Source organism: Anabrus simplex, chromosome 5 (genome assembly GCF_040414725.1).
Source record: "Anabrus simplex isolate iqAnaSimp1 chromosome 5, ASM4041472v1, whole genome shotgun sequence".
Taxonomy (NCBI): Eukaryota; Metazoa; Arthropoda; class Insecta; order Orthoptera; family Tettigoniidae; genus Anabrus; species Anabrus simplex.
The window spans coordinates 42,057,409-42,081,177 of record NC_090269.1 but is presented as its reverse complement, the minus strand read 5'-3'; the positions used below and the strand labels follow the sequence as shown (position 1 = coordinate 42,081,177).

Genomic DNA, 23,769 nt, shown 5'->3' with positions numbered 1-23,769 from the left:
AAGTCAAGGATAAGACACAGACAGATCAATAACAATATTGCTCTAGCCCATACCAGAAGACACATTGCACTGTAAACACTAGGTCCTGCTAGCAAAGGTATATGTATGAGTATATACTGATTAAACAATTGCATACTCACCAATAATGCGGCAGTCGTGTTTAATACCCTTCAATATATTCAATCTCCTGTGAATGATAATGGAAATTAAGAAAAAATGTTCGAAACACAATAGCTTCTTGCACCCGTTACATCTGAGTAATGACAGCTGATCACAATTATTATTGTCCTCCATAAGGAATTCGCAAGTACCAGTTCCTTTTCTAATACACTAGCCTGTGCTATTTTCAAAAGTTTCATTCATGCTAATTAGGCCCGCTAGTTTCCACCCACGTCTATATGACAAACAGAAGCGCGGTGAACATTCTTGATTGTAGATCAATGACATGCGTTTGACAATACTGTTACACAGTTGCAAGTTCACATCAATATTATTTAACACAATGAAATCAGGGATATGTCGGTCCATTGTTTTAAACATTTGGAAAAAATGCCTGTCTAACGGTTATAATTCAGAAGTTGATTTTGCTGGAATGATTTACACTTCTAACTTTTCAGGTTCATAGTTATTTAATGAAAGTATTTCATGTATTAAGTTAATCTCTTTGTGAGACACCCATGAATGCAACAGTAAACAGTTTGATGGACCAGTGTGACATAAAAATGTCAACTCCAGAAATATACGAAAAGGGTCTTTTGTCATTTTTCCAGATTTTGACCACTGCACAATTAAATTAGGGGCTTTAAACATACCTTGCTGGACAGCTTGACTCAAAGGCTTTGATTCCTGCAGTACAATAAACAGACAGGGAAGGAGACGTCCCATACATGATGCAATTAGCATAATTGTGAATGAATGTGACTGTGCGCTTTGTGATTGTGTAATACTATACATTATCTTCTTACCACGGTGATCAAGTGTTCTCCCGGAATGTTATTCTTTATTGATGCCAAGCTGATCTGCTTTATACACATTATCAGTATCATACTGCTCTATAAGCAACATCATCTCTTCTCTCCAGGAATGCAGTAATGTTGTTAGTCGTTTCTTCTTCTTTTCGTGTGACAAACTGTGTAACTTTTTGTGACCCTGTGTGAAAATGCTGCTTGAAATTCCATACACATGCTGCACTTGCTGACACAGGTAAATCAAGTTATCTGGCTTCTTCACGGGGCCATTTTTTGTAAGCTCATATCGTGTACTATCAAGTTGTTTGCGCGAGCTTCCATAAATTTCGTAAACACCAACTCGTACAACTGCTTATATTTATCTGTGACTGTTAAACTAGAAGATGACTTGCCAATAGAATCCCCTTTTGCATTATGTTCCTTAAAATGGTACAACTGCGTCTCATGCTTCAAACGAGAATATCTGTTTTTCATAGAGTACCATGCTAAGTGAGGAAATGTTTGCTTTGGCTTCCGCTTCTTTGCACTCAACTGTGTGTTTATAATCATGCTTTTTCCTTCCAATGACCATTCTAATTTACAATTTTCCAGGCTCTGTGGACCTTCTGATGTTGATTCCTGTTTTGATGAAGGTGAAGTAGATTCTTTTGATGGAGATTCCTATTCGTCAGGCACAAACACTGTTTCAGCTACTGGTTCGTATTCATTAATATCTAAAGTCTCCGTATATATTATTTCTGCATCAGACTCTAATATATCTACTAAATACTGAAACATTGTCTCATCTTCTTTGGTTAAAACGGAGAGCTGGAAATTCTTTTCGTTAAAAGTGATTATATAATACATTCACTACGTTGTAAGGGTTCATTTTTATAGGTAGAAGCTTACGTCAGAAAGACCCGCATACAACTCACGGTGCTTCACTGCACTCACAGACACAGTGCTGTCTCCCCCCCCGCCTCTCTCTCTCTCGCTCGCTTCTCCTTACATCACGCCAGCAGTTAAAAATAGCTTCACTCCAATTGGACACTGACAACCCCCCTCGCACATCTTTACCACCCTGTAACTCGTATATATATGCATGATAGGATATAATATGAGGGTTTTACATATTTCAGTGTGCTCTTTCGGATGGTGTATAAATCGGTTTCAAGTTTTCTTAACATTGAATAATAATAATAATAATAATAATAATAATAATAATAATAATAATAATAATAATAATAATAATAATAATAATAATAATAATAATAATAATAATAATAATAATAATAATAATAATAATAATAATAATAATAATAATAATAATAATAATAATAATAATAATAATAATAATAATAATAATAATAATAATAATAATAATAATAATAATAATAATAATAATAATAATAATAATAATAATAATAATAATAATAATAATAATAATAATAATAATAATAATAATAATAATTGTATGGCCTCAGCTACCATGTGCAGACATTTCAATTTGACGCCATCTGGCTGTCTGCTCATCAATTTTGACGTTCTGTTTTACTCTAGGCCTACTAGATGGCAGACCAAGTAAACCGAAACTCTCTTGGGCGTCTATGGCTGAGATTTAATGAATTTTGTCAGGTAAACACCGAATGTGTCACCAGAGATCTTTTACATGCCGATATCGTACTACATGGAGTGTCGAATGGACTTTTTTCCGCCTTTCAAAAATCCGACTACCTCTGCCGGGTTTGAACCCGCTATCTTGGGATCCGGAGGCCGACACTCTACCACTGATCCCTTATGAGTATGGCACTGCTTCCTCTGCCTTGCATCAGGCTCCTCACTTTCATCATTCCTATCCCTTTGGTCACCTCCTGTTCCTTTTCGACCCCAGTAGTATTACTTGTAAGTTTGCAAGATCTGGGAGTCTTACATTTTCAAGCCTATCATGACCCTTCCCTTTCTTTTGCCAATATCTTCATTCTTCAAAGTATTGGACCTCTTCTTTCTCTTCCCACTAAAACTCATCATAATAAAAGGCTATATGAAGTGTAAAAGTGGAGTTCATTGCTTGGTGATTGTTGTTTTAAGAGAAAGTACAACTAAGTAACCAGCCTCTCTATACAAATTAAGTCAAAACAAAAATGGAAATTAAAAAAGTTGTGTCAAATTTCCTTATGGGAAAATAAAATGACCAAAAATATGCCTAAGACGTAAATATTTACACCACAGCTTGCACGGTTGCTAGGATGAACTTCCATCACCAATTTTATTTTATTACATATACTGTTTCCATTACAAAAATTTTCAGATACACCCAGTTCTAAGACAAATTTATGTTAAAACTATTTATTAAACGGAGAAATTGCGCGGCTGAGAGCTTGCATCTGGGAGATAGTAGGTTCGAATCCCACTATCGGCAGCCCTGAAGATGGTTTTCCGTGGTTTCCCATTTTCACACCAGGCAAATGCTGGGGCTGTACCTTAATTAAGGCCACGGCTGCTTCCTTCCAACTCCTAGGCCTTTCCTATCCCATCGTCGCCATAAGACCTATCTGTGTCGGTGCGACGTAAAGCCCCTAGCAAAAAAAACGGAGAAATTTGGAAATTAATTTTTTTTTAAATGCTATTAAGCTGTAAAGAATGCAGAACACTTGACATTTAGCAGCCCTTGATTAATCCATTCACACACATAAAGCAAATGATGAGATCAGCAGCATTCTCATCGTCGGCTAATATGAGTTTGAGTGTCTCCTGCAAGCCAAGTTTCCGTCTTAAGCCAGAGAGATCCGGCGCACTCTGTGAGGATGTGGGCCATCGTGAATTCGGCACCACAGAAACACTCTGGGAATCTTAGTATGTAAGAGTGGATAAGTCTTGCATGACCTATCCTCAACCTGCACAAAACTACAGCCCCTCTCCATGAGGGCCTGAAAGAGGACCGCCACACGGCAGTTGTCTTCTTAATATTGGTCTCAGCCTGTTGGGAGTTCGGATAGCTAACCACTCCGTATTCCAGGATGCCAAGATGGTTCAACGTAGCTGAGAACAAACATGCCCAGTAGCCACAATCACAGGTCTAGGTGATTAAAGTACCACTTCTTTCGCAACTTGATCCGCAAGTTCATTTCTCGCAATCCAAACGTGGTTTGAAAGCCACGTGAAAGTGATTCTGGTGCCAGCATTGCATAACCAGGCTACAAGGCTACGAATCGGCTGCACCAGTGGATGCTGCAGGAACATGTATCAACAGATTGCAGAGAACTTAACAGATACTGGAGGACGAAGGCCTGGGAATACTTTCAATGAACAGAGGCATCTGTGTTCATCTTGGTTCCACAGAGTAGATCTAGCCATACATCCGGCCGTGGTTTACCTCGCTAGGGGTCCGCTCGAGACAATCACCGGCAGCCACATCCAATTCACAATATAAGCTATCAATTCATATTTGGTTTTGTCCCGTACTGACTGTATAATAAAAGAAAAATTATATCATTATTTTGAGTGTTTTATATTCTATTTTTTAAGGCTGAAGAAGGCCCAATGGGATTGAAACATGTACCAACTGTGTAAATTTTCGTAATTTTTTCTTTTAAGACACACTTGTACTTACTAAGGTGGACCAATTATATAATTTTTTGTTTACAAGCTCACAATTCGAATCCCAACCAGTCGTGTGGCATTCAACTTGTTTCCATGCCTCTGCTGGTACTGGGTATTAAAAATGCATTGATAGCTAGGATGTTGTGGCATTTCACAAATTTTGCCAACATACGTGAAGAGTATATGCAGCTGTCTTCTTCGCAAAAGATGGAACTCCCAATTCAGCAAGTAGGCTGAGAATGGGGCTGGTACAGAAAGCTCCAGTGCCGGCCTAACTCCACTATGGTTTACACAATCTATTTATAAAAGCATTTAAGTTATTTAGGCCTTTTCAATCATAAAATTATAGCGTTTTGCCCCAGTGCAGCAGAGGGCTCATCAGTTGGACTGCTACACCTTTCCAAGACGCTGGTGGCCAGTGCGCCGTTGAGACACCACTACAATCCTCCTATGATGAGCCCACTGATACAATGGGGCGAAACGCTCGTAATTTCATGACTGAAAAGGCCTAATGAGCTTAAATGTTTTTAACAATTGCAATGAATGAAATTAAATGATAGTTTCCTTCTGGGATTTTTTAATAAAGGATTTTTAGCATGTTAAGTCTCTGAATGTGAGCAACCTTCAACTGATGGATGTGGGGCAGCCACGTTAGTCTCTTATCAAAAAGGAGACCCAGAAAACTGCAGGTGTACACCACTGGTAGAACACTGTTTCGCAAGCGGAGCTCTGGTTCAGGATGTACAATCCAATGTTGACAGGAGTGCACCAACTGACGTGTTCACTGCTGAAAATCGAAAACCATCGAAAACCATCTGTCGACTCAGTTAATAGCTTGCTACAGCTGTCTCAGCAAATGCCATCGTTAATGTAGAGCTAAATTATCTACATACAGCAATGGAATGACTCTTGCCCAACAGCGGCAACTATGCTGTTGATGGTGATTGCGAACAGTGTGACACTCAGTACAGATCCCTGTGATACTTCAATTTCTTGGACATAATATTGAGAAAATGAATTCCCTACTCAGACTCGAAAGAGCTGGAGGGACCTGAAATTCTCAATAAATATCAGTAAATTTCCCAAAAATCCCCAGTGGTATAGGGTGGAGATAATCTCATAATGCCAGGTAGTATACTAAGCCTTCTCCAAGTCAGAAAACACAGCAACCAAGTGCTCCTTCCAAAGGAAGCCTCATGAATGGTATTCTCCAGTCTAACCAGATGATCGGTGGCAGAGTAACCACACTGGTAATTAGTCAGAAGACAAATCGCTGGTTCATCATCCTTTCAAATAGCTTACAGAGGCGATCTGTAAGGCATATTGGCCTGCGACTATCTAGAACTTTTGAATCTTTACCTGGCTTGAATGTAAGGTGAGGATATCACTCAATGTTTGAGCATTTCATCATGGATTTTGTCCAGCTCAGGAACTGTGTCCCTGCACAGCATGTGTGCACTTCACAATTCCCACTCCATGAAAGACACGTTGTAGGAATACGAAGCACCCTAGGCAAATGACTGGATGAGCCTCTGCTTCATGCTAATAGGCAGAAATGCATGGTCGTACCTTTCATAGTTGGACATATTGGTAAAATGTGACGTGATGTGATCTGCAATGACTGATGGAATCGTAACTATATCTCCATTAATGGTGATTCCTGGGAGTACGGGAATATTCTGGACTCCCAACAATACGGCGGAGTTTGGTCCACACTCGTGACATCAGAGTATGTGCCATCATGGAGCCTTCTTACCTTCTCAAATCAAGAAACGGCTTTTGGTATGGAGGTGTTTAAATGCAATATGTTTGGTCATCACAGGATTCTGACAATAATGTTTAATAGTCCATCAGTGATCATGTATAGCTGTTGCAATCTCATCGGTTTTCCATGGGACTTGTTTCCAGTGAGGAATGCTGGACAAGGAAGATACTGTTTCCTCTACAGCAGCCACAATGGCAGCTGTAATGGAACAAACGTGATCATCAACAGACCCCAGCACCTCATTGGTCATCAATGTGTGTTTTGAAAATTCTGGTCAATTTTCCCATCGAAGTAAACAGGGCTTAGGTGCTTCAGACCGTCTTTGGTTCAAGAATGTGAGAAATATCGAGAAATGGTCACTACAACAGAGGTCAACGTATACCTGCCACTATAACAGGAGAACCAGCACACGGCTGCACAAGGTGGCATCCAGGTGGGAGAATGTGCTATGTGCACTACTGAAGTGAGCAGGTTGCCCCGTTTTGAGCACAAAAGGATCAAACTGGTTTATCAATTGCTCAACAAACTTCCTCCTAGCGCAGGACAAAAGACAGCCCCAGAGGGGGTGTTATGGGCATTCACATCTTGCAGAAAGAGGAAAGGAGGAAGTAACTGAGTAATCAAATCGTGGAGTTCATGCACAGGAAGATCGCAGTCTGGTGGAAAGTACACACTGCACACTGTTGTCATTACAGGCAACAGAGAGTAAACTGCAACTGCATCCAGCTGAGTTAGAAGCAGCACATCTTCACCACTTCACTCAAGACGTTGATAAAAATGACCCATTTGCAGCACCATCTACAGCTACTTGGTCCATGGAGTAAAGGCGAAACCCTGTCATAGTCTTGTTGTGTCCAGGTCTCAGCAAGGCGACAAGTATAAATATTGCAGTGCTACTGTGTGGATGAGTAGTGCAATGAAATTAGGATAATTCCTTGTCGTTCTCACATCCAGCTATCTGCCATTCTCCACTATTATTGTTGTTTGTCATCACCATCCATGACGATGAGTGGTTCTTCAATCTCCACCGTCTCCTCTGACTGCGAATGAGCACTCCGCGGATAGTGAACCGTTTGTTTGTTTGTCTGTCTGTCTGTCTGTCTGTTTGTTTGTTTGTTTGTTTGTTTGTTTGTTTGTTTGTTTGTTTGTTTGTTTGTTTGTTTGTTTGTTTGTTTGTTTGTTTGTTTGTTTGTTTGTTTGTTTGTTTGTTTGTTTGTTTGTTTGTTTGTTTATTTATTTATTTATTTATTTATTTATTTATTTATTTATTTATTTATTTATTTATTTATTTATTTATTTATTCATTCATTCACAAAGCAGAAGATACAGCTACACTAAGCAAATTTCACTTGCACTGACAACAGACTAATTAACAAATATAAACTTTCATGATAAAATATAACAAACATAACAAAAGATAACAAGATCAGGTACATAGCCTACTAATAACAAGTGTCCAAATCGAAAACCATGAGAATAACCATGTTCATAGCCAAGTCGTCGTGGGTTAAGATAACGGTATAACCTCTTCACAATCAACTTATCCTCAGGAGGCTGTTTACACCCTTCCCAAACATACTTTTACTTGATGCTATATCAAGCTCTTGTCTCCTATTAATATTGTTAAAGTTGGGAGGCGGATTAGGAAAGATCGTTGAAGTATTGAGTGCTGAGTGTGGGGAATGCGGGGAAGGTCTTTGGTTCTGGTGGAACGGGAAGGAACACGGAGAGAGAAGAGTGAGACAAGATGTTTCGAGCGGTAATGCCCATTTAAGATCCCGTGGAGGAAACTCAGGTCAGCTACCTGTCGCCTGATGTGCAGCGGTAACATATTTATTGCCCTTAATACCTGCTGCATAGACAGATTTCTGAGCTTGGGGTTTCTGTTCCTAACAATTGCAGAAAAGAAGGATACTGCTCTGCCTAACTGGTTAATATGGGAGGGGGAGGCTGTTGTCCAAATCGGAGAGCAGTAGTTTAAGAGAGGTTGAATGAACGTGAGGAAGAAGTGATGAAGAGCAGTGGGATCAGAAATTTCTGTGAAGTGGTAGATAATGCCTAGTAACTTCATAGCCTTGGTTGTATATGTTTCTATGTGGTTCTTAAATTGTAATTTTGTATCGAATATTACACCTAAGTCATGTTGTTGTGTAACTACAGTGATGGGCTTGTCGAGTATGTAATATGATGTCGGTAGAGGAGATTTAAGTATTGTTATGGTCATCTGCTGGATTCCTGGTCTCCCTAAATATCTTGCAGTCATCACCAAAAAGTAGGGTATTGGGCTGATGACCTTCAATGTTAGGCGCCTTAAAACAGCAAGCAAGCAAGCAAAAGTAGGGTATTTGCTGTTTCGTTGAGTTCAGACGAACCTAGGCTCCCCAAAAGGGGATCGGGAAAGAAGGCATCAGAACCTCTCACTCTTGCCTGCCATTCGCTTATCCTTTGGAGGAGAGCCGGCTGATGGTTTGCTGATTTTCTTCATGGATACGGTGACCCCCGATCGGGTTGGAGAAGGCTACTACTCCAACTTTTTAGGGAAGCCGTAAGGATTTCCCTTCTCCTTGTTTTGGTTCTGGGCATTGGTAGGAGGGCTGGAAGACATTCCAGTCATGGTTGGGGAAGTCTTTTCCCTCCCACCCTGGTGGGGGAGGACTTCTCAGCTGAACATGCCTGGGAAGGGCCCTAGGCAATGACAACAACACACCTGTTGACCTTCCAGAAGGTAGGGAACCTCCGGTTTCTTTGATTACTCATTCTTGTTGGTGGCTGAGACTTTTTGATGCTTTCTATATTCTGGTATTAGGTACAAAACAAACTGGTGAGTTCTGCACTTTTGCTACCTGTTCAGTGGAGGAGATGGAGAACTCCAGAGGAGCCATGGGCTTGAACTTTCTCCGGGCATCTGGATAAGTATTTTGATCTCCCGGATCTTCTTCTCCTCCCTGAATGTGGGACACACTGGAGATTGCAGCATGCACACAGGTGGTGGTGTGCATTTGACACCAGCATGCTCACATTTCACACAAATCTTAAAGGTCGTTGAACCTTGACATCGCAATGAGGTGTGGCCAAATTTCTGGCAGTTGTAATACGTCACTGGAGCTGGAATGTGCGGGCGTACAGTGAAACCTTTATATGTTCAGGCAGGGTCTGGGCTTCAAAGATCATGATGAAAATGTGCATATTGAGCAGGTTATCACTGACACGCCTCTTTAACCTCAAAATGTTGGTCATACCCCAACAAGGTAGGTAGGTAGGTAAGTAGGTAGGTAGGTCCTGATCTGCATTTAGGGCAGTCGCCCAGGTGGCAGATTCCCTATCTGTTGTTTTCCTAGCCTTTTCTTTAATGATCGGAAAGAAATTGGAAAATTATTGAACGTCTCCCTTGGTAAGTTATTCCTATCCCTAACTCCCCTTCCTATAAACGAATATTTTCCCCAATTTGTCCTCTTGAATTCCAACTTTATCTTCATATTGTGATCTTTCCTACTTTTAAAGACGCCACTCAAACTTATTCATCTACTGATGTTCACCCACGCCATCTCTCCACTGACAGCTTGGAACATACCACTTATGATACAGATGTTGACTCCCTCAGGGAATCCGAAACATTTGTTCCGAATGAGTAAATTTATAATACCAATATAAATGGTCCGTTATTGGACATTATAAATTTTCCAGCTAACTCATTCCTCGTTGCCAGCGCTTATCCCCCGTGGGCTAGGCTGGGCTCATCAGTTGGTACCTAGCACACCTACCAAGACGCATGGCTAGAGCACACCGTGGAGGCCACTGCGTAGGCTACTTGTAGCCACCAACAGTGCCAATGCACTATGAGAGACTGTTTCATTACCAAAAATTGATGCCTGCTTGGCCATCAGATGATACAGATGTTGACTCCCATAGGGAATCTGAAACATTTGTTCCAAATGAGTAAATTTATAATATCAATATAAATGGTCCGTTATTGGACATTATAAATTTTCCAGCTAACTCATTCCTCGTTGCCAGCGCTTCGCCCCAGTGTGCTAGGCTGGGTTGGTACCTAGCACACCTACCAAGACGCATGGCTAGTAAAAACACTTTAGTTCACATTAAAATTCTTGAATTTTCACTTGACAATTAGTCTTCTGAAATAATGAAAATGACTAATTTAAAAACTGGATAGGAATGTTCCAATTGTGTACAGATCGCATCATACAAATTAACAATGTTTTAAACTATTCAAAAGATTATATACAAATTACAGGCAAAACAACCTGATAATGGTTGTTAAGATGATCAAAACAAATAGTTTAAATTGGGCTGTGAAGAAATGATTTCATCTGCAACACAGTGAGTCCTATGACAGTAACATGTATATCACTGTTTATTGATGATCCATAGTATGTAGTTCATAAAACAACTAAGGAGCCAAAATGATCAATCATCAAAGATTATTTGAAGGATAACTCGATGTTCTCAAAGTGAGTTTGCATCCGTCCTTAAGGGCGTTAAACAAGTTTAAATTTTTCAAATGAACAGCTGAAGATGACCGAGTCTTAGGTCGAAACTAGTCATATTCGTATAAAATATATGTATTGATTAGGTGGAATAAAACATCAAGTTACAAACTAAGATTGTTAAAAGTGTGTTACATCTATCAATACAGGCAAAAAATGAAAATTATTGCTTACACAGAAAATATCAGAACGAATGAAAAGCTCCTGGGCAACGCGCAAAGGAAACTATCAAAGAAGATGACCCGAAAATTATTGACCTAAGTGGTCCAATGAGGCTGTAAAGGCAAAAGTAGAAGAAGAAGAAAGAAAGAAAGAAAGAAAGAAAATAATCACTTCCTATGAATTAGTATTCAGTAGTAGTTGTGGTTTCAAATGTTCATATGAAAGTTCACAGACCCACAATTACAAATACTGTTCACGTGAGATACTATGTTTTTAGAACTATACATCACGAACAAGTGCTGGGTATACAAACCTTCACTTCCATTCACTTCTGAGGAAAGCAGCAAAACAAATTGACAGAGGCTGGTGTTAGAAGCAATGTTAGGTAGAGCATATTCTAGTTGTGCAGTGAGAGCAGAGAAGATTGTACCTGCTGGATATTGTCGGCTGAGCCCCAAGTTTTGTGTAATTTGTCGCTGTTCGAACCGACGCCCAAAAAGTTGCTGAAAGCTTCAGTGGTCCTCTTCACTCGAACGTTCAGAGAGCCAATTCTCAAGAAGCCCAAATCCTTTTCTGCACACATGAAATAAAATAAAAAGAAATCAAGTTTATATTTATGCCATATGTTACACACCGATAAGGACAAAAAAATTACAAATATATACTGTACATACACAGTATATCGGCCACCCACAAGAATTAGTATTTCAGCCAAGCTTTCATGACTGACATCTTAAAGATAAAGCAACGTCCTTTGTTTTTTTTCCTGACTGTGAATATCAAAATTTTAAAACAGACTACAAATTAATTCAAGAGGAACAACATGAATTAATGTAGCAGCATAGATAACAGTCCTTAAGAACTTCAAAATAAAGCCAAAAGCAAGACACACCTGAGAACTTCTCATCAATCAGCAGTCATTTTTCACTACAGTGTGCGGAAGATCATATAGAGAAAAGGAGAGGCCAGACCCTGCATCCAATCAATTTCCACGAGTTTCAATGTACCTGTTGGGGGACACTCAACAGTAACTCGTGTTTAAGGGTTTAGGTCAATACGCTTTTGTTTTCGAAATAACCGAGGACAAATGTCATGATGCAGGATCCGCTTCGGACCAAGAGGAGGTGATAGAACACTAAAATAAAAACACATTTTACTTAAACATGTCAGGTCCACAAGGAAATAATTTCCGAAAAACTGATGAATCCCCGATTCCAATGCAATGCATATATACCTGGAGAGTTACAACTCAGTCAAGCGGAGCGGTGGCCAATTGGGCTGTGAGCTCAAGTCTCGTTGCAGCTATATTACTTGTACAAAATACGTTCCCACAAAAATTAATATTTGAGGGAACATGAAGATAAAAATGGGGGAAAAAATATTGTGCAAATTGCAGTACACTTTATTGTAAAAAATTATGCAATGTTGAGATCGCCCTTCATTCTTGCAGTGTCTCTTATATCCATCCCATTCTTCTGGAGTGTTTTTATCTTCATTCCTGTGATAAAATGTAAGTATGGTCAACCTGGAAAATTTCTTAAGAACCATTATCTCATCCTCTCATTGTTTTTAGTTAATAAGCATTAAGATACTGCCTGTTTAGGACATTTTCACAATAATAAGTGCATATTTACTGTGTTTTCTGATCCTTCAGGGGAGTGTAAAGTCAACTGTCATGACCAATCTCAAAGAAAAGAATGGTAATTCTCATTAATAAAGAGATAAACGGTTTGCACTAATAGTTGTAGGACGAGTTCAAGGAGGATATAGGAAGAAGACAGGTGGAGGTGGAAACAATATACAAAGAAGAGCAGTGGAAGGAAAGGATAAAATGGAGGTCCACTGCCCGACCCACAAGCTCCCAGGACAAGGGTGATGGAAGCAGAATTTGTGAAAAACATCAGCAAATACCCACATTTCAATGAAAAAAAAGAAAAGAAATAAAAAACAGATCTACTCTGCAACTGTTTTACAACTCTGCAACTTAAGTCACCACTGAAAAATTAAAATTTGTTTGATACTACTGATGGCCGAGTTCAGAATCAAAACAGACCAGTGTTTCAGGGACTAACACCATTTATATGACCCGGAGCACAGAGGTTCAAAGGCAGGAGTTCCAAAGGTTATCATCACAACGTATGTGACTGATGTGCAAAGTACAAAGTAATTATTTAATTAATTATGTTCAAGCAATGAACTGAATTCTTCATCTTAGTTTTTTAAACGTTAAAAATAGTTGCTTAGTGTACAAATTTAACAAGATTCTTAATCAAATATATTTTTCAAATTATGTGAATACTGAACATACCTGAATGTTTTTTCCTTGCTTTGATTTCTGAAATACAAAATGAGAAATTGGGTCAGTAAAATATCCACAATTAAGAACATAACACTCAATTAGATAAAATGAACACTCAAATATTTGTGCAAATAACACTCAAATATTTGTGTAAAATTGTGATTAGTCACAATGAAGAAAGAAAGCAGACTGTTACCTTCACTCACAGATATTTACACAGGAAATAAATTGAAGAATGATATACAAGATAGACAAAGCCACATTTCATGTTATTCTCAACATACAACATTTAAAAGTGTAAGAAAGGAACAAAATACAACATAAGGCAAGAAAGAGCAAATGACAATTTACACATACACACTGCTGCTCAAACAAAACAAAAGAAAAAAGGTAAAATGGAGAGGAAAATCTATAAGAAAATATCCCTGTTAGATATACAGTTGAACTTTGTTATAAAGACATCGGTTTCAGTGACAACTCCCCTATATTTCTGTGGTACGAACATATTCCTCATAAGAAATGTGTTTTTCAGCCTTGCTTAATACAACAAACATATATGCATCTACCTCGCATATAACGTCATTTTCAACCTAGTTTGAAATAAGATTTTCTAAGAATCAAAGTATTTTAAGAAATATTTTGTTGAAATCTGGTAACCTGGAAAATTCTTTCCTGTCCCCTTTTGTTATAGACCTCGGGAGTGCAGGCAAATTCCCCACTCTATTGTAACCCGCCCGAATTCTTGTGGTATTAACGGTACCTGCGTGCAGTTAGTTTTGACTGGAAGTTTCCTCTAAGTGCACGCATTTTAACGCTTTATGACTACTGAAAGAAAAGTTTTAACATTGGAAGAAAAAAGTTAAAGTGATTCAACAAATTGAGAATGGAATTAAAAAAGCTGACATGTGTCATGGGTTTCACCCGGTTAATTCCACAGACCAAACGAGCAAGGATAAAATTGTTGCTGCATTTGAACAGAATGGTTTGAAAATTAAGCAGCTATGAAAACCTGAATGGAGCGATGTGGATGAAGCCTAAGTAAGTTTATGTTACTGTATTTTTTATTATCCACCTCACTAGACTGATAACACAAATCTCGGTTACTACAGCACTAATTTATAACGACAATTTTTCAGGTCCCTTGAATGACGTTATAATCCCAAGTTCTACTTTACGTACAATTTTCCTTCATTCATTTCCATGTTCAGGCTAAAAGCAATTCTTTCACAACTCAATAGCAAGGACAACTCTGGTATTGGCAGCCCATAGATCATCTTGGGAACATGACTCATGTTTGGGTAGACTGGCAGCAGTTCCTGATTCTGAGTGTCTCCACACTCGCAAAGGATTTCTCTCTATGCACAAAGGAAACCCCAGTTCATTATATTATCCTTACATCTGGATACACCAACATCTAAACAGTTGAGAGACTTCCAGGAGATATAGCTGAGACAGCATTCAAAAAGTTCCGCAAATGTTTGATGTCTCGGCCACTTGCTTGAACAGCAGAGGGTAATTTATGACGGTAGTGGGCTTTAAAACAGAAGTTCTCATTCCCCAACAGAAATCCTTACAATCCTGACAATTCGTACATGCTTTGTTCACTGTTTGAAAGTCTTGCAATATTTGCCTCATTAATTAATATTTGTGAAGTGTATTGCTTTTCACTTAGCTTCACAGAACAATGTGGAAGCCGTGGGAATCAAACCTGGAAATTAACACACCATAAGATCCTGAATTAAATCTGCCAGTACTCACAAACTATCCTCAACCGAGCACCAGGAGCAGTAATACTCGACCAAATAATACTGGTTCGGTGCCCACGAGTGATACTGACCAAGTAGTAGTAGTAGTAGTAGTAGTAGTACTGCGAAGAAAAGGAACGCGACTAAAACTCTAAGCAAGCAAAGTCAATGGCTGATCTGTAATGCATACAAATATGTTACGAAGAACAACGTAGGCAAGGGTTATTATTATTATTATTATTATTATTATTATTATTATTATTATTATTATTATTATTATTATTGTTACCGTGTTTTAGCGGTAGTTATGCGTAAAAGAAGGTGCGGGTGTGAATGGGTTTCAAGCTACGAAATTATAGTGCATGTAAAATTAATTTAAAATTTAACAAGGTTATATTTCCTTTTCAAAAACAAAGCAATAACAGACATGGCAGGTACAATGTAGCAAAACAAGGGGAGTTACAATATTTACAGGTTTTGGGCTTCACGCCCTGACTTCAGCGATCAGCTCAGTTTTACCACAAACACAAGTTTTAACAGAGGGGCAGAAAACCCCATTCATCCCTAGGAGCCCCTGGCTCCGAATTACACAGAAAAGCCTCCACGAGGCATATGACACCCCATTCCAAAAGAGCGATCCGCTCTCAAAATTTAAGCCTCTCAAAGGCCACACCAAACTCTACCTTCAAGCTGTCCTCTAAGGACGTATTCACAGGGGTAAAATACCCAACCTACTGAGGTCTATTGAATGAAAAAGAAAGTTGATTACATGACCTCTAAAATAACAATTTGAGAGGAGGCTAACCGCACTCCTGATACACTTTGTTTAAGACCTACTTGGCACTAGGCCGTTAATACAAGGGCTAATCCCATACTACGGAGGTGACTTCAGAAAATAACAATTTACATTACATCACGGAAGAATTGGTTTGAGAAAATAAGTTCACCTCAAAACAAATGTGAGTGGGAGCTCGAGAGGGTTAGCACTCTCTATCCCAATATGTAGCTTTACAAGAAAAAGATGAAAAGAGTAATTACATTTTAGGAAAAGGTTACATGATGGAAATGCTTCGAACCCGCCGCGAGTGTTAAACTGCCGACCTAGCAAGAAAAGAAGTTATTAATAGGCCATTACCTGGTGTTGAACGGCTGAAGAAGAAAGAGGCGCTTCCCGCCTCCTGCTATGTACTTAATACACTGAAAGATGGAACAGAAGTGGCCCGGAGACCCCAAAATCAGCAGTTTATATCCTCTCACGGAAGATTCTAGGCGTTAGGGGAAAGAAAACACCCTCCCACAAAAATTTTATTGGCTAGGGAAAAGAAACCCCTACATAGAGGAAGAAGAAACACATTATTGGTGGAAAATTAATTAAAGAAATTCGGGATTGGCTAGATCCAAACTAAGGGGAAAAAGAGGGGTATACAGCCAACTTAAACAATAACAGAAAGAAATTTAGCAAGGAACAAACATTTGAAATAAAAATTTCTTCAACAAAATAGTTCTTTGATTTCGCACTAGGTTGCACTATTGTAATTCTTCAGTAGTGTCCTCTAGAAGAGAAAGTTCACACTTCTTACTTCAAGCGAGACAAAAACACATCAAAAGTGACACAGTTCAAAAACTCAAAATTTTCCAGGTAGTGACATCTTCTGAGAAATTAGTAGATTAATAGTGTAGATAAAGTTCAGACTTCCTCCAGAAGAGGAGTTTCAACTGGCGCAACTTTTAAATAAACAGAGTAGAGGTGTACCGCCCGGTACAGACCTCCCCCCCCAAAAGTTCCTCCAGGGGTGACACATGAAATCAGTTTGAAACAAAGTCCAAGTAATGATGTTGATACGAAGATAGATAGCAGAAGCATTTACAAGATTTCTTAATTCAGTTTCAAAATATTGTTGTTGCAGGTGAATGAAAGTCTTTATGTTTGTAGAATTTGAATTTCTGAAGATAAACTTTTAATACTTGAAAGTGATGAAAAATTTGGCAATGTCCACCAATTATTGTTGTTGAATTCCCAAGTGTAGTTATTGCTTATGGTGACTGTCCATGTAGTTGATGTAGATTGAGTCGGATGGCCAGACCGGCCGTTGCAGCTTGCGTCCAACGGAGGCCGCTCGGACCCCTCAAGTACCCTGAGATACCGCTCGCCCGCACTATGAGGGGAGCAGAGGTGTTGAAGTACGCCGCGCCCGCGGTGAACAGATACAGGCTGCGGGCATGTAGCAGGTCGTGCGCCGCACATCAGCCTTGGCCGGGAGGAGAGCTCCGGCTCGCCGTGCACATGTCGTCCTCGCTGGAGAGGAGGGGGCCCATCCCCCTCCCCAGTCGCTGCACAGCGCTGCGCGGCTGCGGGGGCGCTGGAACATTAAAGCTAGGCGGCAGAATTGTGTTGGACTATCATCTTCTTTGAGGGTACAGGCTTGTGGAGAGGTTGAGGGGCCAGCGGCGTGTAGATATCCATGGCATTTACTATTATGAAGCCACAGTGTAAGGTGGAGCAGGAGACGGGAGCGTGGTAATGGCCGTGGCAAGAACAGGATGGCAGTTTAACGGGTCGGGGCAGGTTTTACACCAGGCTTACATCTAAAACCAAAATATTACAGAAGGGGCAGAATGCCTTAAAAGTGAAACTCAAAAAAAAAATATAACCTTCATATCCTTTCAAAATAACATGAAGCAAGTTAACACAGAAATTACACCGGTTTCACCTGGGACAGGTGAACTCTAAATATCCTCTCGGTGGCTGGATTACTTAGCAATAAGGTAACCGGCGTAAGAAAATCGAGAATGATACAAGGCCCATGAAATCTGGGGGCAAGCTTGCCCGCGGGAACAAAATTTTTGACCATAACCTGGTCGCCTACCTTCAAAGGGGTGGGTCTCCGTCCACGATCATACCTTTCCCTAACCTTTTCATGAGACACTTTAAGATTGGCTTTAGCCTTCTTCCAAAGATCTTTAATGTTGTCCGGATCTATTATCTCGGGTAGAATGTCATTCAGAGACCAGAGGTTAGAGAGCGGCGAGTTGGGAACAAACTTGAACATTAAAGAAGCTGGAGTAAATTTGTGTGATTCATGGACCGCCGAATTCAAAGCAAAAGCTAACCAATGCAGGGACGTGTCCCACCTAGAATGATCTTCATGATGATAGGCAATAAGTGCGGACCTGAGATTACGGTTAACCCGTTCAGCCAGAGATGGCTGAGGGTAATAAGCGGAAGTAGTTACATGAGAGATGGACAAGTCAAAACAGAATTTACGAAATAAATTTGATGTGAACGCCTTAGCATTATCAGATACAATGTATTGGCACGGACCAAAAGAAGCGAAAATAGAATTTAGGCAAGTAATGGTGGACTGAGCGGTAGCCAGCTTAGTCGGAAATAACCAAGAAAATCTGGTAAAACCGTCTACACATACAAAGATGAATTTGTTGGCATTTCCCTTCGACTGGGGGAAGGGTCCTACATAATCAATATACAGGCGTTCCATGGGGCGCGACGCTTGATGAGAAGACAAAAGGCCTACTTTAGTGGACATGGTGGGTTTACTGATCAAACAAGATTTACAAGCTTTTACAAGTTCCCGAATTTCACCGTCCATACCTTTCCAGATGAACATTTCACGAATCTTTTCACGAGTTTTAAAGATACCCAGGTGCCCCCCCAATGGGGTCTCATGATAGTATTTGAAGATCATAGGTACAAGAACCGCTGGAACAACAACTTTCATCAACTTATCATGCCTCGAAGGGCAACATAGAACACCATTCCTCAGAACATAAGGGACAGCATGTTCCCCAGAAGAAAGGGTTTCCATTATCGGAGCCAGCGTCGGATCTTCACGTTGGTATTTCTCAATATCCCTAAAAAGCATGGGAGCATCTGTTAGGATGGCATTAACCTCAGATAGTATGGACTCGGAAGGTGATGAACTGTCGACAGGTTCATGGGTCTCGACGTCGTTAGAAAACATACGGCTGAGTCCATCAGCAACAACATTTTCAGTACCTCTGATATGTCGTAGATCGAATTGAAAGGCAGAAATACGGATGGCCCAACGGGCTATACGACCAGTACGACGCGGCCTACCTAAGACCCAGCTTAAGGCTTGATTATCTGTCTCCAAGTCGAATTTGACGTGTTCCAGATAGAGACGGAACTTTTCTAAGGCGAATAAGACTGCCAAACCTTCAAGCTCATATATGGAGTACTTTGCTTCTTGAGCTGACAATGTCCTAGACGCATAGGCGATGGGTCGCCTCCCTAGTTCAGTCTCTTGAAGAAGAACTGCAGCTACTGCTGACGACGATGCGTCGGTTTGGACGATGAATTTCTTCGAGAAATCAGGCATAGCAAGTACAGGGGCATTACAGAGAGCTAATTTCAGATCTTCAAAAGCGGCTTGTTGAGAAGGTCCCCACTCGAATTTGATGCCTTTCCTACGAAGAAGGTTTAAGGGCGCCGCTCTATTAGCAAAGTTAGGAATGAACTTCCTGAAGAAATTCACCATACCAATGAACCTGGCGATACCTTTGATGTCCTTGGGAGGTTTAAAATCACGGATGGCCTGTGTTCTAGAATGATCGACTGCTACTCCATCGGGTGACACAATATGCCCTAGGAATGACATAGAGGGCTTAGCAAAGGCAACCTTGGACAACTTAACAGTTAACCCAGCCTTACGAAGGCGATCGAGAACTTCTCGCAGATGATCTAGATGTTCTTCAAAGGTCTCTGAAAATACGACGACATCATCTAAGTAGTGATATAAGTACTCAAATTTGATGTCGGAAAAGACCCTATCTAGTAGCCTAGTGAGCACAGCTGCCCCCGTGGGGAGCCCGAAAGGCACGCGGTTGTATTCGTATAAATTCCAGTCCGTGGCAAACGCTGTAAGGTGTTTAGACTCTTCGGCAAGGGGAATTTGATTATAGGCCTGATTTAAGTCCAAGATGGTGAAGAACTTGGCCTTACGAAACCATGAAAAACAAGAATGAAGGTCGGGAAGGGGCACAGATTGTAACACCACCTTCCGATTGAGAGCCCTGTAATCAATGACAGGCCTGAAACCTCCTTGAGGTTTCGGTACTAGAAAAATAGGCGAAGAATACGCTGACTTAGAGGGCCTAATAATACCGTCCTTCAACATCTGATCGATGATTTCTTTCAGAGCCTTCATTTTAGGTGGAGATAGCCTATACGGTGGAAAGCGAACAGGAATCGAATCCGTGACCTCAATTTTGTATTCAATAAGGTCAGTAACACCAAGAGTATCAGAGAACACCTCGGGAAACGACTGACACAATTTGCGAATACTATCAGCCTGCTCCTCAGGTAGATGTCTAAGGTCTAACAACATCTCATCCTGGGTAGGCGAAATAGATGAACATGATGCAGAATTACACTTTAATAGGGGGATTTTACAATTAGAGGCAAATTTGAATGTGCACGACTTACTCTGAAGATCGAGCACCAGACCAGTGTGAGACATGAAGTCCGCTCCCAGTATGATGGGGCAAGACAAATGCTTGGCCACAAACAATTTGATTTTCCATGTAAATTTAAAAACACGAATTTTGACATGTAAGGAACCTAGAATTTCTAATGGAGATGAATTAGCCGAAACATATTTAACAGGAGATGAGTCATAGTCAGGGAGTTTACAAACAGATTTCAATTTAGAATACCAATCAGCCGAAATAATGGAACAAACGCTGCCTGAATCTAAGAGAGCTGTTATAGGCTCGTTATTCAACTCAATCCTAAGAAAAGGAACAGGTGCGGGGGTATCCGCCGCAATCCTAAGACACTCTCTGGGGCATTCAACAAAAGAATTTGAAGATTGCTCATTCCCTGAATTCTCGACCCTTTTGCCCGGGGCTGAGCCTTGGAAAGCAGAATTAGTCGACTCAGCCGAAGCCGCTAGTCACCTTTTATTATTGGCATGGGTGGAATTTGCACCAGAGCAGGAGGGGGTGCTATTTGAGTTTGGGCAATTCTTGGCGATATGTGAGAAAGCCCCACATTTAAAGCAGCCTTGTGATGAACCAGCTCCATTCCTAGTCCCACTTGGCTTGATCAGTGGACACTTGTTGCGCAGATGGTCAGGCGACCCGCAAGCATAACATTTACGGAGATTGACTGGTCGGCGAGGTGGAGGCCGAGTGTTACTAAAGGAAGGCGGGGGTTCTTTCGCGACACGCAAAGAATCGGCGTATCTAACTCCTTCCGCTGAGACGGCCAATGCTTCAAGTTCAGAGAAGGTTTGCGGACACGCCGCGAAACACAAATATGACCTGTAAGATGGTGAAATACCTTCTACAATAGCCTGCACAATCTGATCTTCAGGAAAGTGCAGAGCAAACACCCTAGTGTAGAATTTGATATCTTGTATGAAATCAGCCAAGTTTTCATCCAAGCGCTGTACACGGTAATAGTACTTCTGAATCAGGGAGGACCTGGCCCTAGCCGGGATGAAGTTAGCTAGCAAATGGGCATGGAAATCCTCAATAGATGATTGCTCGGCAATGGCTCTTACGATTTTATCAGAGAGAATACCAATAGCATACGGATAGATAATTTGCAAAATTTGACATGGCGAAAGAGAAAAAACAAGAGCATGATCCTGAAATTCCACTAGAAATCTTAAAAATGAAATTACATCACTGGTGGTGTTGACGGAAAACTTAGAGATACCTCTAAGCAACATTGCCAATGGATGAGGCAAGCTGCTAAACCCGGGCGACATAGTAGGTAAAAGTTTCAATGGCAAGGAAGTTAATTCAGCACGTACATTGTTCAACGATGTGCGGCGTTCAGACTCGTTGTCCAATGGGGCAGAGATAGTTTGAGCAGCAACGGTTATCCTATTGCCTTCTCCCTTAGCAGGTTCTTCCTCACTACTTACATTCACAACGGTGGGCTGATCAGATTTGGGAGGAACTTCCCCAGTTAACAATTGAGTGACTTTACTAGACAATTCAGAGATAGTTTCAAGGAGCGTATTAGCTTGCTTCCTCTGAACGTCATTCACCTTCAGAGACAACAGATCATTAACTCTATTTGAAAAGTGATACAGCCTGCCTTGCACACGCTTAATTTGATTAGGAGACGGATCGTTTTCATCCAAAAAAGCTGACTACAGATGCTAGCCCAGTAATATTCTCGACGATCGTGGAAAGAGAATCATCAATTTCTTTCTCTCCCAAATTGGGGATGGAAATGGGCAAATCAAGGGACTCTCTAAGCTTGTTGGTGTCGATTGCAACCGTGCCTCCAGATTGCACATTTCTGATAGTTAACTCGTATATCAACTCCTCTTTGCGCAAATAGTTAAGGAGGAGAACATCGCGAGGGCCGGGCATGATGACAGAACAATTTTGAAAAACTCAAAAAATTCCAGCAACTGAGACAATTGTTAGAGTTCGAATCAAAGCAATGTTTAGCCGTCAAAAGGGGCTAAATTGAGACCCATTCAACCACGCTCTGCTACCACTTGTTACCGTGTTTTAGCGGTAGTTATGCGTAAAAGAAGGTGCGGGTGTGAATGGGTTTCAAGCTACGAAATTATAGTGCATGTAAAATTAATTTAAAATTTAACAAGGTTATATTTCCTTTTCAAAAACAAAGCAATAACAGACATGGCAGGTACAATGTAGCAAAACAAGGGGAGTTACAATATTTACAGGTTTTGGGCTTCACGCCCTGACTTCAGCGATCAGCTCAGTTTTACCACAAACACAAGTTTTAACAGAGGGGCAGAAAACCCCATTCATCCCTAGGAGCCCCTGGCTCCGAATTACACAGAAAAGCCTCCACGAGGCATATGACACCCCATTCCAAAAGAGCGATCCGCTCTCAAAATTTAAGCCTCTCAAAGGCCACACCAAACTCTACCTTCAAGCTGTCCTCTAAGGACGTATTCACAGGGGTAAAATACCCAACCTACTGAGGTCTATTGAATGAAAAAGAAAGTTGATTACATGACCTCTAAAATAACAATTTGAGAGGAGGCTAACCGCACTCCTGATACACTTTGTTTAAGACCTACTTGGCACTAGGCCGTTAATACAAGGGCTAATCCCATACTACGGAGGTGACTTCAGAAAATAACAATTTACATTACATCACGGAAGAATTGGTTTGAGAAAATAAGTTCACCTCAAAACAAATGTGAGTGGGAGCTCGAGAGGGTTAGCACTCTCTATCCCAATATGTAGCTTTACAAGAAAAAGATGAAAAGAGTAATTACATTTTAGGAAAAGGTTACATGATGGAAATGCTTCGAACCCGCCGCGAGTGTTAAACTGCCGACCTAGCAAGAAAAGAAGTTATTAATAGGCCATTACCTGGTGTTGAACGGCTGAAGAAGAAAGAGGCGCTTCCCGCCTCCTGCTATGTACTTAATACACTGAAAGATGGAACAGAAGTGGCCCGGAGACCCCAAAATCAGCAGTTTATATCCTCTCACGGAAGATTCTAGGCGTTAGGGGAAAGAAAATACCCTCCCACAAAAATTTTATTGGCTAGGGAAAAGAAACCCCTACATAGAGGAAGAAGAAACACATTATTGGTGGAAAATTAATTAAAGAAATTCGGGATTGGCTAGATCCAAACTAAGGGGAAAAAGAGGGGTATACAGCCAACTTAAACAATAACAGAAAGAAATTTAGCAAGGAACAAACATTTGAAATAAAAATTTCTTCAACAAAATAGTTCTTTGATTTCGCACTAGGTTGC

At 40.5% G+C, this 23,769-nt stretch overlaps 1 protein-coding gene across 1 annotated transcript in view; it reads right to left on the bottom strand.

The window, feature by feature from the left end:
• Positions 1-23,769, bottom strand: part of LOC136873715 (uncharacterized) — a 102,004-nt gene that overhangs the window by 5,669 nt on the left and 72,566 nt on the right. The window contains exons 6-7 of the mRNA XM_068227759.1: positions 13,288-13,314; positions 11,410-11,552 (exon numbers count right to left, since the gene is read on the bottom strand). Coding sequence (XP_068083860.1) covers positions 11,410-11,552; positions 13,288-13,314 — 170 coding nt within the window. The remainder of the gene's footprint in view (positions 1-11,409; positions 11,553-13,287; positions 13,315-23,769) is intronic.